Source organism: Zosterops lateralis (assembly GCF_965231275.1).
Source record: "Zosterops lateralis genome assembly, chromosome: 1".
Taxonomy (NCBI): Eukaryota; Metazoa; Chordata; class Aves; order Passeriformes; family Zosteropidae; genus Zosterops; species Zosterops lateralis.
In genome coordinates this window covers 52147555-52167412 of record NC_139762.1, presented here as the reverse complement: position 1 = coordinate 52167412, position 19858 = coordinate 52147555, and the positions used below count along the sequence as shown (strand labels likewise).

Genomic DNA, 19858 nt, shown 5'->3' with positions numbered 1-19858 from the left:
CCCACGTATGAAAGCAATAGAACAAGAGGAAATGGCCTCAAATTGTGACAGCTTTAGATCAGATACTGAGAAAAAAATCCACATGAAAAAAGTTGCTGAGCATAGAAGCACACTGCTCAGGGAAGTAGTTGAGTCACCACCCTAGAAACATTTAAAAGATGTGTAGATGTGGTGCTTTGGGACATGGTTTAGTGGTGGCTGTGGCAGTGCTGGCAGTCTTAAAAGTCTTTTCCAACCTAAACAATTACCTGATTTTATGATTTGAGAAATAAAAATAAGGAACGTTTAATTTTCTTATGGGAGTATCTTTGATGGAATCCTCCTTCTGCACCTCTTGGTTGGTGTGCTTGTCCCAGTCTGTTATGATACTTTCCTAACCTATAGAGTGGAGTACACATCCCTGTTGACCCAAGCTCTAAACACTTGACAGTTGTAGTTTAGGGGTGCTAAAGCTTGTAGGTGTCCTGCTGAGACCATAGGCATATCTCACTGCTTGCTTAGAAACATCCTCACATTCACATTTAAACTCTGGAACGGAAAGGTTAGGAGAAAGAATAGAAGTATCTAATAACTTCATATTGTGGCCTAATACAATTTGACTATGTTTTCATTGCAAAGGTTAATATATTCAATTTGGATTTGTTGAATCATGTAAAGTGATATTTCACAACATGCTCCAGAAAAAAAAAAAAAAAAAGAAAAAAAGAAAAAGAAAGAAAAAAAAAAAAAAAAAAGAGTATACATGGTTAGTTTGTTTTATAGGACTAAAGAATGCCTGAAGATCTTTGTAATGATTTTTGTGTGACAGAATCAGTCAAAGTTAATGATTTTGCAGGCCTCACTTGTGGTTATATTAAAAATAATTGCATTACCCTTGCACAACTCATTTCTGTTGCTATATAGTTTAAATATTTTATGCAGTTTTTAAGGACTGATCCTGTTCCGAGGTGGGGAAAAATGCAATAATCTGTGCCGTTTCTTCCGTCTCAAACCACAAGGAAATTTTCCACTATCACCATTATTGAGATAATCACCAACCAGCCTGCTGCATCTTCCTTTTTGAATTACCTGTCTTGTTGTTTATAGCTGGTTTATTTAAATGTCTACCTACTTATGATCAATTTGAGTACATTTTTGAAAACCCCAATTGTCATATGCTAAACAAGTGTGAAGTTTGAACAACCAAAATCAAGTCACAGTTTTTGTCTTGTGGACAACTTCATGAGGTAGGTGATATGCAGGCGTGCAGGTATCTAGGTATAAAAATGTGAATGGGTGATGAGCAAGAACGTTTTTTGTTGTGCTTGTTGGAAGAGCCTTAAGAAAGAGAAATTATGTTTGAAAAATGGTCTGCTGAGCTTTTAAGTACTTACTCAGAGAAGCTGTTTATTACTTATTCAAGTGAATTATAGAGGCAAATGAATACATAAAGGGTTTCAAGAACTCAGAATGAAAGTGGTAGAAATTTTTGCATGTCACAGTCAGAAGTTTTTCTTTTTTCCATTAATATTTGCAGTCAGTTTCTGATACTATATCAGCTCTATCATTTCAGTGGTAGCTAAAGAAAAAAAAAAAGTAGATTTATGAACTTGAAAAGTTGTGAGATACACAGCAGAAGCAGAATAGAAGATGTAAACAAGAAAGATGTTAGGGAAAGAGACAATTTTGAACTAGTTTAATGTCACTAATTAATATTTAGTTCTTAGTTAATTCCCAAAAAACTCACATATCTTAATGATTACTGGACATCAAAATGTATCTATGGGTTATAAGGAAAGGAGAGGGCATTGCAAAGAGCTCAGGATGATGCAGGGAAGAGGTAACAGAGTCTCTATGGAAATATTTATTCTTTCAAAAACATAAATAAGTATAATAAAACTTATCATTCATAGTGCACTTTTTCATTTCACATTTGCTGTAGACACATTGGCATTACTTCTATGAAAGCATTTGAAATACTAATATATTAATATTCGTTATGGATAAGGAAGGGAAAGTCTCAAGGAGGAAAAATCATGGTAGTTGGACAAGATTACAGAAACAGTTTTGCCAGGAGTGGCACTTAAGCTTTGTCCTGGGCTGTGCTCAGACCCGTAGGCCACGTCTCTCCTGGGATATCACATATTCCGTATGGATGAGCTTTCAAAGTGACCTAAAAGACAGGTACTGCACTTCCTCTGAAAGGCAATAGGATTGAGGATCCTAATATCCCAAGGCCTTTCTGAAAATCTCATCTTACACACGGTCTTAACCACTTCATCACAGTCACTAAATAACAGCAGGTACTTGTTAACAGCATGTGTATTAGTCACTGAAAATAATTCATCCCTGCTCTGGGGCTCCTCTAAAGAAATTATACCTCTCCATTTCTCAGCTTTCCCTATATAACACCTGAGAAATAATTGTTTTCATTTTTCTTTGCCTCATTGATTGTAGAATAAATAATCCATGAATAACTCCCTTCCCTCATTATTCCACCGTATCTGGTGAGCAATAACTTTCGGTTCAGCCGTTTAAGAGCAATGGAAGGAGGGATGGAGAGGGATGGAAGAGTCAGACTGGGATATAAGGCTGGGATATGGCCAGGTTGTCTCCGTCATCTCTTGTAGGTGAAAACCACAGTGATTCTCCAATGCAGCTCGCTTCTGGCTCGCTCTCGGGCTGCGAATTAATTATGGAATGGCAACATCTGCATTAGCGGCTCCTGCAGCCCCTGCTCTCGGCAGGCGGGATGATGCTCGCTCCCGGGCACATCTAGGACGGCTCGGCGGACCTGTCTGCAGGCCAGCAGTCTCGGATCGCCGCGGGCTGGAGCTGGGGAGCCGCGGTGTGCGGGGAGCGGCGGGAGCCACCGCGGGGACTCTGCGCCTGCCTCCGCTCCAAAGGCACCGCCACACCAGCCGGGCCCGATCCCCATCCCCATCCCCACCCCCGGCCCCGCTCCACCTCTCCCCAGCCCTGGCCCCGGTCCCTGCACTGGCTCCCGCCCCGCTCCGCCCCAGCCCCGATCCCGCCGCTCCCCGGCTCTGCATCTGAGCCAGGCGAGAGAGGACCATCCTGGAGGCCCGAGGGGCGCAGAGGAAGAAGGAGGAGCTGGAGGAAGCGAAGGGAAGGGGAGGGGAGCGCAGGGGAGAGGATTTTCCCATCTCTTGTCTTTTTTTTTTTTTTTTTTTTTTTTTTTTTTTTTTTTTTTTTTGAGGGGAAGGTTGCTGCTGCTGCTAGTGGCGGCGTTTCCTCCTGCTGGAAGATGAATACATGAGGAGAGAGGCTCAGAGCCGGCTCCTGTGCTGCGGGAGTGTCTCTCCCTCCCTCCCTCCCTCCCCTCTCCCTGCTTCTGTGTGAGTGTGTGTTTGGCTGCCGGGCTGTGTGTGCGCGTACACTGTGTATATATATCTGAGCTGGGAGGTTATTGCGAGCTTCTCTCAGCAGCGCTCCTCTGTACAGGAAGAAGGGCTCAGCTGCAGTGGTAGAGCATCAACAGCAGCATTAGCAGCACCAACTGCTTTATTCGCCTTTCTTCCTTCCCTTCATCTCCATCTCGCTTTTCCCTACCTCCTCCCACGTCTTTTGGGGGATTGCTCTACATTTTTTTTTTTTAACTTTTATTATTTATTTTTCTACTCTGCAATCCTTGTTATTTGATACTTCGTGGCTTTTTTTTTCTTTCCTTTTTTTTTTTTTTTTTCTTTTTTTTTCTTTTTTTTTTTTTTTTCCTCCTCTGATAAGGAGGCACAGAAACACACACGCACTAACACAGAGAAATAACGGGAAAGAAAAGTACCGGGACTTACCCTGCTGCTGCAAACCCAAAGATAGCAGTCGAAGAGGGGGTTTGGCTTCTACCCCAAGGTAAAGCCCAGCCCCCTTTACCTCCTCGACACCTCCTCCGAGGAACAGAAGGAGAGAGAGCGAAGGGGGCCAAAGTGGAGAAAAGCAGGTCTTCTGCGGCTGGCATTTGGAGTACAGGGAGCCAGGAAGTGAAGGATGGTTGTGGTTACCCGAGCTGGCTGCAGGGCAGCTCTCTTCCTCTGGATTTTCATCAGCATTAGCTGCAGAGCCAGGACTGCTCTGCCTGCATCTCGTAAGTACCCTTTCCTACGAAACATGCACAACTGATTATTTTTGCTTTGCTGATGACTATTGTGTTTGATTTTGCTTTGTATGCGTATGTGTGCACTGAGGTCTTAATACTGTTTGCAGTGCTCCCTATCAGATCTTCCTTGGTGATTTCAGTGGTAGCTGGTGTGGAAAGTTGAAAGAGACCTGCTCTGTGATATAATCTTGGTTCTGCAGTGGAGTCAGAGGGGGAAAGGAGTCAGAAGCTGTTCAAAGTTTGGAGATAGTTTTTGTTTGGCTGATCGGTTTGGTTTGGTTTGGTTTTTCCCACCTTCCTCAGAAGGGATGCAGTTTGCATTTGGAAGTACTTCATTTCCACAGTTTTGTGAGGGAAAAGAGGAGATGTGAGCAGTTTCCATAACTAGTGCCTTATCGAGGAACAGCAAGAGAAAATTCTGTCTCATTTGAGGAGGAAAGAATGATTGTGAGTTGATGAGAGGGAACTGAGCCAGGACAGCTTTTCTCGAGAGTGAAGTTTTGCTGCCCATAATAGAATGAGCAAAGGTATTTTAGAGGAGACCATCAATTGCCCTCCTGGCGAGGCAGAAATAGTAGAGAAATGATCAAGCATCTGCTGAAATACTGAACTTCAGACCAAAGGAGTGTAAAGCACCTGTACAGAATCCAATTCTGCTATCAGTATAAAAATGACAGCATATTCATTGATTTTAGTGGATGTTGCATCAAATCTTTAACATTGCACTGAGCTGTAGTTTGGAACAAAACATTTTGCAAGTAGATGTCGGTGTTAAGTATTTAGTTGTTTCTCTTCAGATGAAAACATTTGTCAATTGCCAAGTATTTTTGAAATGCATACTGAAATGAAACAGTGCATTTTTATAGTATCATCATCATACTGCTGGCTTGATCGGCTGTTTATAGAGGAAGGAAGTGTCCTGAAATGTTATGGATAGATGTGCTGGGATTGTATACATGTGAATGGGGGTTGATTCCACTGACCAGGCAGGGAATTGCCATAGAATGTAATGTATATACTGCATAGGGATCTATGTAAATCACTCTATTTATTTGCCCAATTGTTTCCTTGGGGCAGGAATGAACAATGCAATGATTAGGGAATTGGAGCCCTGCTATGCTTTCTTAGTGGATTTCTATCTTTTATTGTCTAATACTTATTGAAAAACAAGTGTTATTCCAGGATTTACTTGCACTTGTATATTTGTGTGTCAACAAATACGCACAGCAGTGTCTGCATTGTTATCTGGGTCTCAGAGGCTGTAGGATGTTCAGTTGTTTTCCTACCTCTGAATTAGAAGAAGTATTGATCCTGAGGTTTACTTCTTAGTTTTGATCAGCTATGTAATTTTTCTTAGGAATACTATTTCTTCACGGTAATTTCTCAGATTCTGCATAGCAAGAATGTGTGGGGGTGAGGATTCTTGATTTAGGTTGTCAGAAATCTGTTCTTCAAAAACAAAGACTCTGCTTTTCTCTAACAGGGTTTTGGAGCTTTTTTTTGTTTGTTTTTGTCACTCAGGAACTAATGGCTGTAGTTTAACTTGAAAATGACCTACAGGGGGTTGTCTGATTTCCCAACAAACAAATCTTTAACTTTTGAAAGAAGTTTGTTGAGAAGTTAATGGTTGTAGTAACATCACTATAACCAGAAATTCCAGGAATAGAGGCTATATATAATCTTATTTACAATTTAATCATATACATTCCCATCTTGATGATTAGCTATTCAAAGATTCCTTTATATTAATTCATCTTCCAAGAGCTTATACATTATACTCCTTATGTACTGAGTGGCATTTCATTTTAGTTCTGACTCACTTCTGCAAGTGAAATGGAGCTAGATTTGTTTACTGGAAACAAAAATATAGCTAGAAGCACACGACAGCCTTAAATTTACAAAAGGATTGTTCACATTGCAGTACATGCTGAGAATTCTTGTAAAGGCTTACAAGTGCTTGGGAAGTGGTACCACAGTGGGAACTCCAGTGCTGTGTCAGTGTTTTGGTGCACCAGTTTGCTGGTTATTCTGTTGCATGCTTTGCTTTACAAACTGGTCACTGTACTGTATTTTGTCACTGTGCTCTGTTTTCTGGGGTTGTTTGTAACTTTGTATGCAACTGATTTTGAATGGGATTGGAGAATTTTGTTCTCTGTTGACAAAATAATGTTTTCATCATTCTTTTTTAGTTAGTTTTCATCTTTTTTTTCTTTTTTTCTTTTTTTCTTTTTTTCCCCGCAGTTGACTTTGAACCTCATACTGAGAATACTTCTGAAAGAATTAAAACCTGTGTCAAATGCAACTTTGATGTAAAACTTATTTCCAACCACTATTTCATTTTTTCCTCCATTGTTACTTTATGTTTTGGCTTTGAAGTAATTAACAGCAACAAATTTCTTCTTTACAGTATTTTCAGGGAGTATGCAAGAGTTATGGTATACAGGGAATTACAAATCCCTATATATAAGATTGCTTTTCAGTATTTTCTTACAGTCTGCTTATGCTGGCATAGAAAAAGATAGAGTTTTCAGAAAGAATAGAATTGGACATTGCTTATGTGAATATACTATATCTCAAATGTTTGTTTACTTGGCAAAGTAAATCTATCTCTGTCGTTACAGTGGAATCTCTCAGTAATACTGATTCAGAAGTGATCGTGTTGAAAGCTTTTAATCTCATTCAGTTTTATCTCGAGATGAAGGGGGTGTTGAAAGCCCATCCTGTGGTATAATAAACATACACTGTGATACATTATCACACACATTAATGCTGAGATCTTACTGTCAATTATATTCATGGGCATGTTTTCGTACCCTGGCAATAAATTTTTCATATTCCTGCATTTTTATTTTTTTTTAATAAGCGTGGAGGAATGAAAACACCCTTCTGGAATCAAGGCTAATGAACAGCTCAACCAGGAGAGGTCATCACAAGATAAAAAGTAGCACGGAAAATACAAATTTAGTGCTTTATAGTCTTTTACGTGGCTAAGATGGAATGATAAGAATATGAATATGGGTAGACTAACTCTCATTTGTATTCCTATAAAAAACCCAAACACACAAAGCAGCAACCTTGTTACTTAAAAAGAATGGTAAAGATATTAATTATAGGATCATCTCCTCTGTGAAAGGAATTCACTTTATATGTAATTATCTTTCACAGCTAGGGTTTTTTTGGGTTTTTTTCATTGTATCTAGTTTTATGCAATGCAAACCTGATCAGTACAGAACTATTAAACTTCTAGTTCTGATACTTGTCATACTTTTGTAGTAGGTCCCATACCTCTGTTCAAGTTGAAGTTTGAACCCATTTTACAAGACTTGGTGCAAAAATCAAATGGGGGGCATGTATAGTAAATCATTAAGATGCGTAGAAGGAAAAATATGCGTCTTTTACCGTTGACTGCACGGCACCCAGATTTTCCTGGGAAAAGTTTTGAAAAAGAGTAATGTCCCTCGTGAAAGAGCAAGGCATTGTGCAAGAAAGTCCTTTTTAAGAGAGCAGGTTGGATGGAGCTCTGAGTAATCTGGTCTGATGAAAGGTGTATGCCTATGTTGGGCGTATGAGGTATGATATATTCTATTAGAGTCACACTTGAGGAATAGTTCTCTTCCAGATAATGTCTCGGACATAATGATATTTTTGGAAATCTGATCAATGCCATTTTTTTAAAATGTAATAACTGATTAATGTTTCTTAATTTAGGTCCTGTTGTCTTGAGATTCACTCAGAGTTCCCACAGAATTTAGTTTCAAGTATACCAATCTATTTTAATGTACATTTAACATTGAATAATTTTTCTTTCTTTTGGGGTCAAAGCACTTAAAAATATACTAAACTTTTAATTTGAGGGCTTAGCTTTCTTTTAAGTCCATGGAACTTCATAACATTAAACAAATGCTTTCTCTTTAGTTCTTTTAGAACACTTTAGCTATAAATTAGAACAAAATTTACATCCATCATTGTATAATTGTATTATTATTTAGGTGGTATTCATCACTATATAATAAAATTCATGTTCAACAGACAAGTGACAGTTTTAACATTGCACTGAGTTCCTGAGATACTGTTATTATTTAACAACACTGTGTTGAGTTACTCATCAGGACTCCTAAAAAAATTGGCTTTTTCTTGAGCAGTATGGTAATTTATATGTGAATGAATGAAATAGTATCAAATAGTCTGCCTTGCAGCTAGAGCCCGTGTCAGTGCCTGAAAATCCAAAGTTTCAGAGTCTTTAACTTTTGTGTATGCATCATTGCACAAAGCCTGATTGTAGACATTCATCTAGATACAGCAAATCTGATTCAAAGTTTGGTGTGAGTGGGTGTTGAATCAATTGTAAATGCCATTGAACTGTGTTTTAAAAACTGGCTTTTGTTTGGGCTGTTTTTGCTTTGCTTGCATGTTTATTTTATTTATTATTTTTTTCAATTCTGGTGCAATAATATGAAACAAGGCATAAAAAGTTCTTTAATAAGTTGTCCAGTCTGAAGAAGAAAGTTTAAAGGTGAAGTTGAAGACTACAAATTGAAAACTTGTTTCTGTCTGAACATCAGTTGTTTCTTTTGCAAGGAGATGAGAAATATTTTTTTATTTTCTCTCTTTTTTTTTTTTTTTTTTAGGTTTTTTTAACACAGGAGACAATTTCAATTGCTGCAGTTGTGATGGGAAATTATCTATATATAATGCATTATATACATCAGACTGTACCTCTTCTTGAATAACTCACAATGGATCTGTTACAGACAGTAGATTCTCTTATAGAAGTTCTTCAGGACTTTTAACTTGGATCTCAAAGTCTTTAAAATTGTCAGATCTCATGTTTACCGTTTATTATTTATCACAATATTTACGAGTTTTTAAAACTGTAATACTTTTAACATTTGGGACAATAGCAGACTATGCACAAACCATGGGGGAGTTTCTCCATTTTCTTTTTCTAGATTTTCAAAAGCTGATCTTGCTCTGAATGATTCATAGGTCAAAATAAGATAACTGGTTTAATTTTGGGGTGTTCCTCTGCCCATGTCTATGTCTGGAATAGCTGTCATGCTCATCTTACAAAAGCACATGGACTTGCAAATGACGTCCAGTCAACTAGGGAGCTTCAACTAGGAAATGTTAGAGAAGCAACATGAATCTCCTTCATCAGATGAAGTGATGAGTGACTTTGCAAATTTGTTAGTCTTTAAAAAATCCAGTTTAAAACTATAGCATTCTTTCCAAAATCCACAAAATCCATAGAGATGAGATCCTTTAAAAAATCAGGAAGACCTGTAGGATAAAGAGAACACTCCTTTAGCTTGAGCCTTCTTGCGCTGAAGGAAATAGAATTTGTGTCAGATATTTTAGGAACAGAGTGGTTATGTTTTTTTCAGTGAGTTCATGATTCAGTCCACTGATAGGAGATACTAGAAATTATTAAAAAGGTTCTTCAGACTTCAGCCTTTGAACTAACATTGATTTTATCTGTATTGCACTTCATTCATCCAGCTACTTACTTCAATGGTGTTGCATAGGTAGATAATCGAAGACCACCAGCTAATTGCAGAACAAGTTAAATCTCTAAATTTGGTGATGTAGAAAATTGTAATCAGTAATCAGTAATCTGTTCTTTTGAGCCACTTGCAGTTCCAACTTTAAAGACATCATAGATATAATAAAAAAATTCCCAAGTCCTGTGCTTAACATTTACAAAGAACTTGGGCACTTGGTTTTGATAGCTCTGCAATTTTAAAACAGCTTTACGAAGCTGAGACCTTTCCTACCACCAAAATTGTCTCAGTATTCATTCACTGTAGTAGTAGCCAGCCTTTTCCGATTGGGTCTTTAAGGTTGAACAGCAGATAATTCAGAGCAGAAAAGGATATTGACATTCACATTTACCTCTTTCCTCTACCTAAAAAAGTCTAGAGATTTTTTGACTTTACAATCTCCTGGTGGAGACATGGTTCTTTCAGACATTTAACTTAAGCAAGTGGTCATGCTAAGTCCATTGAGGGACTGGCAAACTTATTTACACTTACAGTTCGTTATTTGATATTAATATTTATCACCATTTGAAATATTTATCAAATATTTTACTTTAAGCTGTGTATGCACTACAAAAATATGCTTTAAATAAATCAGTGACTAAAATCGACTCAGCATAGCTAGGAACTTTGTTGCTAGTGTTGCATTTGTATTGGTAAAACCTCAGATTTAGTTACAACTTTCAATGTGTAAATAAAATAAGCAGTTAAAAGTCAGAAAGCATTTGAACTGTTCAAGCCAAAGAATTTTCTGTCCCACAGATAAATGTGATGTTTTAGAATGAACATTTATTATTTTCGTCTAGAGTATTTAAGTCCCAGCTTAATGAGAAAGTAATTTTTTCTTGTAGAAATTTAATGACTGTCTAAATATAACATAAACATTCTGTTTGATTTTGTAAAACTGATATGTCATTTAGTCCTTTGTAACCTTTGCTCAAGGACATCAGCTGTACACATGCTACATTTCTACTTTCTGTTTCTACAATGTAGGAATAATCTGACTGAAAATAATAAGGGTTTTTTTGGTGCTTTTGTTTTGTTTTTTTGCATCAAATCTAGAGGGGTGCCATTGTCTGGGTTTCTTAAATCACTTAAATATTTATAAAAATGTCTCTTACTGATTGCTTAATCATCTTGTATATTTAACTGGTATTTACTGTGAACCCAATGAAAACTTGGAATTTATAGGGAGGTAATACAGAAGATCAGCAGATGAGCTCAGGAGACTGCAAGGGTCCATTTCCATAAGGGGCAGCAGAAAGTCTCTGGTGGAAAGTTTGCCAGAAAAGAAAAGAAAGATTTATTTTCTAAGGGCCTAATGGAATGAGATAAAACACAGCAGAAAAGGCAACCTCAATATATTTAAGATTTCCATGTTTTGCATACTGGTTTAAAGTATAATTGGTGTAAAGTTCTTGGAACATACTTTGAAATGCAATTATATTGGGATATGCTTTTACTCAGTTTGTGGGAATAGCCCCTAGAATAGCAAACCAAGACATGGGAAAACAAAACCCTTAAATTTATACCCTGTTGACCCAGGTTTCAAAGACAGATATCTTCCTAAGATCTTTAGATTCTGCCCACATTTTCAGTGAAACATAGGAAGGGTGGGTACATATAATATTTTTTCCCCTGAGTACAAATAAAAATTCAAATATCTAAAAAAAAAAAAAAAAAAAAGATAATTAGTTGCGCTAAAAACACAATCAGAAATTATAACTAGTGGCATCCACCATTGTTCTGGGTATGGGGAAAAAAAGGGAGAAGGGTATGCTGTGCTGAACAGAGGTTGAGGTTGTCTCCCACACAATAACAGTAACCTATTTATTTTTCTGCTGAGGAATGGAGTCACAGGGAGTAGCTTGTCCTGTCCACAGCATTAGCACTGCGTTAGGAAAAGAGGGAGTTTCTATGAGAAATGGAGTCAGAAGCATATCCTGTACATGGCAGGTTTTGCTGGATACATGCTCCCAAGCTTCACCAAGCTGTACTCTTTACTGTTCTTTCCTTTGGTTTTACATCCAAAAAATTATCCTGGTGGGCATCCTGTCAGTTATATGATGAATGTCCTACCTGCTTCTTCCTTGGTACAGCCAAGCTGTTAGAAACGATAGCAGAATTCCCTTTAGATAAGAGAAGGTATCATTATTGTTCCTACCTTTTTCCAAAAAATATACACCATCAGATCACACACCTGTTTGCTTTTGCTCCTAATTAATTTGCCATTTCTCACATGCCTCCTTTCTGATTTTATTAATCATCTTTCTCCCTACTCTCTGCCCTCTCCCTACCCTTTCCTCCAACAATAAACTGACTCCACTGGCTTGTCTTGGATTCTCATTGATTCACCACCCTACTGAGTAATTTGCTGAGCCTGAAACTAAGGGAGATTGTCTTCATTGATTCCTGATTAATTCATCTGTTTGTGAAAGCTAGGTACACAGGTAATAACTCAATTGAAATTCCTTCACTGCTTAATTGCTGCACCATAATCCTGGCCTGTTAAATCAGATAATCAGATATTATGAATGAAGTTAGGATTTATTTTTTCAAAACACAATTATTAGACTATCATTATAAGGAATGCTTTTATTAACTCTGTTTATAATTATTCATAAAATGTGATTTTAACTTTAGGTCAGTACAGTGCATAGGTTTTATTCATTTGGAAAAAATTGTGTTAGAGGAATTCTGCGAGTGAATTATGCTTCCAAATCTACATATTCATAACTTATAAGGCCAAAATGGATCCAACCCAGCTACAATAGATTAGTATGATAGGTATGATATGGTAGACTGAATTACTACTTTTTTCTGCTTTAGAGATCATGGAATCAATGAACCAGGGAATGGTTTGGGTTGGAAGAGACCTTTAAAGATCATCTAGTCCAGCCCCACCCCACAGGCAGGGACACATTTCACCTAACCAGATTCCTCAGTGCTCTGTCCAGCTTGACCCTGAACACTTCCAGGGATGGGATATTTGCAGCTTCTCTGGGCACTCTGTTCCAGAATTCATTCCCTTAATCTACCCTCTTTAGTTTAAAAATCTTCCCTTCATACTATCAGTGCATGCTCTGGTAAAAAGTAGCTGTTTATCTTTCTTGTAAGTCTCTTGTGAGTATGGAAAGGCTGCTATATAAGGTCTCCCTGGAGCCCTTTTTTCTAAGATAAACCATGCCAACCCTCTCAGCTTCTCTCTATGAAGGGGAGAACCCCTCTGACCATTTCCATGACCCTCATGTTGACAAACCTCAACATGTCAATGTCTTTCTTCTGCTGAGGGCCCCAGAGCTGCACTCAGTGCTCCATATCAGGTCTAAGGACAGCAGAACAGAGGGGCAATGTGACCTCCCATGACCTACTGGCCATGCTTCTTTTTATGCATTCCAGGATCCTAGTGGCTTTCTAGGCTGCAAGTGCTCATTGCTGGCTCTTACATAAGTTTTCATCTGCCAACATCCCCAAGCCCTTCTTTGCTCTCAATCCATTTATCTCCCAGTTTGTATTGCTGCTAGGGATTGCCCCAACCCAGGTGATGGACCTTACACTTGGATTTGTTGAACATCATGAGGTTCACATGGGACCACTCCTCAAGCCTGTCCACATCTCTCTGGATGGTGTCCTTTCCCTCAGATATATCAACACCTCTCAGCTTGGTTTCGTTCCACAGACTTGCTAAGGGTACACTCAACCCCTCAGTCTAGGTCATTATTAGGACATTTAACTGTATTGCCCCAATACCCCTGAAGGACAACACTCATTTCCATTTGGATCTTCATTTCAATTTTCAGCTATTGACTCTTTGGGCATGGCTGTCCAGTCAAACCTTATCTATCCAACAATTCATGTGTCAAACCCATATTTCTCCAATTTAGAGACAAGGGTGTTGTGTAGAACTGTGTCATTGGCCAGGTAGGTTACATCAGAAGGTCTTCCCTTATCTCCCCATAGAGTCACTCCTTTGTAGAAGGCCACCAGGCTTGTCAGGTATGATTTGGCCTTCTTGACACCATGTTTACTTTCCCTAATATACCTCCTTGTCATTCATTTTTTTTGGCATAGCTTTTAGGAGAAACTTTCATGAACTTTCAAGGCACAGAGGCTGTGACTGGTCTGGCAATTCTCAGAGTATCTATTTTTACATATTTTATAAGTGGGTGCAATGTTTCTCCTTTTCCAGACACTGGGGATTTTGCTTGACTGTCATGACTTTTCAGAAGTGAGAGAGAGCTGCTTACATCTTCCCTCTGGACTCTGGGATGCATCTTGTCAGGTTCCATGGACTTGTCTGTGTTCAGGTTCCTCACATGGCCTTGAATCTAGTCTGCTTCTACAATGGAGTCCCTGCCTTTATATTCGAGGCTTGAGATACGTGGAAAATTCAGTTGGCAGGGAAAACTTGAAGAAAAAATGTTGCTGAGTACATCAGACTTCTCCATGTTTGTTATCATCTGATGCCCTGTCTCATTTGTCAGAGGGGTTCAGTTTCTGTTGTCTTCCTTTCCCAAGTCACATACCTGTCAGAGTTTTCACACATTTCCTCCTGGCATTGAATGTCCTGGTCTGGAATTATGCTCTTTACCCTAAGTTCATGACTTCAGACATGGTCACATTGAAATGTCTAATGCTTCCTTTTACTGGCTGTCTTAGTTGTCCCAAGATTTTGACATGTAAACTTAAAGTCATCTTCAGTTTTATAGACTACACATTTTTCTGCAATACAAACAATAAAGATGTTAAACAACGAAGGACTGAAAATCAGGCTTCCACTGGTTCTCACTAGAAACCACTAATTTCCTTTGTTATGATTACATTTTGAGATATTTAGAGTGCCACATTTACAATAATTTTGAATCTTGGTTAAAGATTGGTTCTCAGAATTCAAGATACATATTATTGCAATGTATGCAAAAATAGACATAAATGCATATATCTGCAAAATTCTTGCAAACCAATTTTGTATTTTTAGGAAAAAATACAAGAAGCCTTCAGAAGATCAGGATACTTTGATGAGATCTACTTTTTAAAAAACTATGTTGATTTTCAGTGATTGTGTTTACAGCATTTAAATTTTTATTAATCAGGTTCTATTATTTTGTCTAGCAGCAATGTTAGTTGGAGTGGCTTGTAAATGTGCAGGTCATCATTTGCAGTATTTGCACTCCACAGTTTCTTTCAGCCTTCTGGAATTTCCTTAGGGTTTCAAAGGTTATTGGAAATCAGCAATAATCAGCAGAGACCTTGTCAGTTACAGCTTGCCCTGCTGGTTGAAACTGTCTAGCCTTGTTAACCTCTGTTTAACATCTTCCTCAGCCTTTATTAGAATGTAAATTGTTTTGTTGCCACTTTGGGATCTAACTATGCAGTGTTGTTTGTTTTCCTAACACTGTATGTTTTTGTCTTTTCTACGTGATTGGCAAATTCCTCACTTACATGTAGCAGTCTTTCAGTGTGGCTCCTTTTGCTCCTCAACTCCTCTCTCACTTCTTAAAGAAACCCCCAAAACACGAAACTCAACACCCACACCTGTGGTTTTGTTTGTTTGTTTGTTTTTCCCTTATAATAGTTCTTATGCTTTCTCTGCACAGACAAATTAAACCTTCTATATTTTTGCTTATAATTTTAATCTGTTTGTTAAACTATGTCTTACAAAATCACAGAATGGTTGCATTTGTAATGGACTGCTGGAGGTTATCTTGCCTTTCTAAAATAGGGTCCCTTATATCAAATCTAAATCTCTTCTCTAGGCAGGCTGTACAGCAGCAGATAACATGGCCTTAGAAAGGCAAGAGCAACATGGTTGTTGGTTTCAGGCAGAAAGAAGTAATATAAACTTTTCTGACCAGTTCTGTCCTGGTCCTTACTGTTGCTTCAAATCAGAAGAGAAAATTAATTTAGATTTTAGGGATTCTCTGAATTCTTAATTTAGCAACTTGCTATATAACTAAGGCCAGTCTCATAGCCATGCCCCTTCCAGTCTTCACTGACATATTTTTCTATATTTATAGAGAATAGTTCAGAAATCTTGCTGTTATAGAGAATATTTATATTCTGAATTTGAAAATCACTTTTCTTCTGTTGCTGAATATTTACCTTTTATGAAATATCAGTAAAACCATTATGTCTATTGTGAAGAGTGTTCAGAGATAGGAGTTGATTTCATTTTTGTCTTCACTGGGAAAGGAAGTTGCTTTTGGTTTTATATTAAATCTGAAATCGGGTAGCTCAAACTGTTAATACCTGAATACTTCACTAGGATGTATTTTTCTTATTTGTACAGCTATTGAGTCCTGAAAAATATAATCACAGACAGTGAGGACCAGGGAAATAAATTTTGATGTGCTGAAACAGGGACACTCAGATTACAGGCCTATCAGAAAACCAGACACATCAAGAAACAATATAATGAATGAGAATTCTGTCCTCAAAGTTATGACCTAAAAGTTTCCTTCAATTCTTCTGAGTGAGTTTACAAAAAGGAAGATGGAACCAAATCAGAAAAATCTAGAGGTGGAAGTAAGTACTGAAATTTCGGACATGACTTGGATTTTAAATTCAGTGGAGCGAGGTCAGTCTTTCTAGATCAGTCATGTCCATGCATATATTCCTCAAACTCTGTATCAGAATCTATTTGGCCATGGTTTTTACTGATGAGGGTGCACATGCAGTGTCCCTTTGGATTGCTCAAGATTCTCTCTCTCATATATCCTGTATGGTGATGTAGGAATGCATCCCCCGAAATGTTGTAAGATGGCATGTTTTCATGTAAGCAGCTACATGAAAAGTGTATGAGTAACTGAATAAAAGGAGACAAATGAAAAACGAAGAAAAATAAGACTGAATTTTCAACAGAACTATAAATAAAATTGTATCATTTTGAGAAACCACAACAAATATTTCAAGTCTGATTGTAGGAGTGAAAAGAATGTATTGGCATGTGTCTTGTTTACAAAGAGACATAAAGATTACCAGAGTGCTGAGAATTTCTCAGAGAATTTTTGATGCAATTTGAGGTATGATTGGCATTTTTTTATATACATGCATTTAAGGCAATACTCTACTTCCCAAGAAGAAAAATATTATTTGCAAGTGTACCCTGCTATTTGTACTTATAAATCAGTGTATTCCTTGCTTTGTTTTAATAACTCTAAATACTGAAAGAAATTAACATAAAGCTATGAAGGCTCTCATAATTCAGAATATGAAGATAGAAATACTTCTAATAACACGCAAACTTTATATATATCAAAGAAAAATTGTTGTGGTGTCAGTTTTAATGAGGAATATAGTTATTTTTCAGCACTGATGTTTAATGCCTAAAACATTTTTATCTTCTTGCTTTCCATCTTCCTTCTGCTGCAGGCAGACATTTCAACTAATTCAAATAAAAATACTTATGTGGTATTCCAGAAGATTCTTATCCTTTGATTTTGGCAGAGGAGCAAGAGGGAAAAACCATACATCTTTCTGTACATTCCTGCAGGCAAATCCATAGTAATATCTGAGGTGGATCCATCAGGAGTTAAAAGATGTGAATAGATCTTGAGGGTTGTTTTATGATAGAAGGGATAGACCCCCTTATGGGAGACCATAAGGGCAAGAATCAGGACTTTTTTCTGTGAAATGTTCAGTTCCCTGAAAACTGTTCAGAGGCTGTGGGAGAAGACAGATAACCTGGAGCTGGTTAAGTTCCGTAGTTCCCTGCAGTTTTTGTTACACTTTACATGTTTGGATTACTATTTTTGTGGATATAAATAGAATAAATATTCAAACCATTTGTAAGAATTAGCCTCAAATGTAAATCTGACTGTGTGTTATTTATGCCTTTAATAAGAAGAGTAGTGTGCATAAAATAATGTTTATAACACAACTGATAGCAGTAAAAATTTTCAGTACTAGATCTCTAATTTGTTTTTAGCAACAGTAATATTTTCCTAAAAATATCAAAATAATCCATCCACATTCTATACAGTAATATATCCCTTAGATTTCTTAGCAGCATTTATGAAATCTGGCTGGCAGAAAGGCACCACAAATACTTTCAAAGAAGGAACCTCATCCAGCTGCAGAATTGCTCTTCATATACATGCTTTGCATTGTTCTGGATTTGTTTAAATTGAATTTAATACACATAATCAACCAGTCTGCTAAATGGACTTCTGTTGGGAGTTAGGTTTCTTTCCTTTTGTTGCTTTTTACTTACAGAATTTTTTTCCCCTAAGTTGCTAGGAAACACTAATGACTGGGTACTTAAAAAAAAGAAAATAAGTGGCCAAGTTTAGGGCAGGAGGGCACCTGGCTGCACTTCCCTTATCTGGGAGTTTGTCTCTGAGGGGGAGAGATTCCCTGAGAATTAGCTGATAAAAGATGGGGCTGGGGCAGCTGCTGCCACTCTCTCTTGGCTTTGGAGGACTGTTGGATCTGCTGCTTGGGGAAAGGAATTTGCGGCTGCTGCCAGACCCCAGCCTGGAGCTGCTTCTTCTGCCATGGGATGAGCATCTGCTTGTGAGAGCAGGCACTGAACTGGGACATTATTAACACCTACCCCACTAGAAGAAGGACCTATCACTGCTCGGGTGCCCGGGATCCTGAGCTCGCCTCTCCCTGCCCTGCTGGGAGCCGGGCTGCTGCTGCCTGCCTCCTGCTGCTTCTTCAGCACTGTAGCCCCGCACTCCCTGCCTGCTGATACATCTTGCTGTCCCAGCTTGCTGCTTCCAAGAGTCCTACAGGAGCACTGGGATCGCCTGCCTCAGGGGGTTTGTGAAGGAAGGACTCTTCCATCCCTTCTCATCTTGGCCAAGCCGCCGTTACCGCGTGCTCCCCCAGCGTGCCACAGCGCCCCCTGCGGCCGCAGGGGAATCACCGCACCTGCCCTGCCCGCCAGGAGCCACCAGCGCCCCTGCCGGCTGTGACTGGAGCTGCACCCAAGGGGGAATCACCGCACCCGCCCTGCCCGCCGGGAGCCACCAGCGCCCCTGCCGGCTGTGACCGGAACTGCACCAAAGGGGAAAGCGCCTGCGGCTGAGGAGGAGTCACTGGGCTCCTGGGTCTGTTTGTTGTTAATGCCAGATTTGTTGTTTGATTGCCTTGTTATACACACTGGGAAAGAGCTGGTATTCCTATCCTCATATCTTTGCCTGAGAACCCCTTAATTTCAAAATTATAATAATAATTCAGGGGGGAGGGGTTTACATTTTCCATTCCAAGGCAGGCTCCTGCCTTCCTTAGCAGGCACCTGTCTTTCAAACCAAGACAGCTTCATACCTAAAGCCTGATTTTCTGGGAATAATATCTCCTCAGCTAGTGTAATACCTGTGACTTGAATAATTTTACAGTTGAAATAATATGGGACCTTACTCCTCATAGACTTAGTGAGGAGGGAACAAAGATAACATGAAAATAACAGACATTGACTTCTAGGAACACAATAATAAACACACATCAGCAACCTTACTCAAGGTTATTTAAAAGTTTATTGATTTATGTGTAATCTCCCTAAACAATTATTACTTTTTTTAGTTATCAAGTTTATTTCTTGAGAGGATGAGCCCTTCAGAAATTAATTATTTAGAGTTCCAAAAGTTACATTCTGTTCAAATCAGAGATACAGACACTAATTTATCTAATTGTTACTGACTGCTGAATTTCAGAATACACAAAATTTGTTGATTAAAAATGGCAGCAGATTAGGCCATGAAATGTAAGTGATTTGAATGGCACATGGAAGGTGGAAATGTCAGTTATTTTTTGGGGTTTTTTTCTGACTGTTAACTGTGACTTTTCAGCTGACATCAGATGACTTCACAAATTTTTTCTAAAAAAAATAGAATAGTACCCAGTTAATTGATTAGGAATTTAATCTGTAAAGAATGGATAGTTTAGAGTATGATAATCTTGTATGAAAATGCCTCTGTATCTTTAAGAGCTGTCACACATATTTAGATAATTTTAAATCCTAGCCAATATCTTTTTCCAGAAAAACTATAAATTAATTACCCTCTAGTGTTCATTAAAGCATCTGCACTTCCAGTCCATAAAATCATCAGAGTAATACACATCTAAAATTATTTTTAATAGTTATTAATACATGTTCAGTTAAAGACATCAGTTTCAGTCACTGATCTGAAAGTCCAAACTACTCATGTTTTGCAATGGATTGCCTGTCAATATCTTTGTAATTTAAAATAATGTTACAGTTGACAGAATCTCCAGAGATTGC

The 19858-nt window shown here is 38.2% G+C and overlaps 1 protein-coding gene across 1 annotated transcript in view; it reads left to right on the top strand.

The window, feature by feature from the left end:
* Positions 1–3984: 3984 nt before the first annotated feature.
* Positions 3985–19858, top strand: part of CNTNAP2 (contactin associated protein 2) — a gene marked incomplete at its 5' end in the record, with an annotated part of 1047398 nt that continues 1031524 nt past the window's right edge. Inside the window, one exon of the mRNA XM_083867656.1 lies at positions 3985–4081. Within this exon, the coding sequence (XP_083723782.1) occupies positions 3985–4081 (97 nt within the window). The remainder of the gene's footprint in view (positions 4082–19858) is intronic.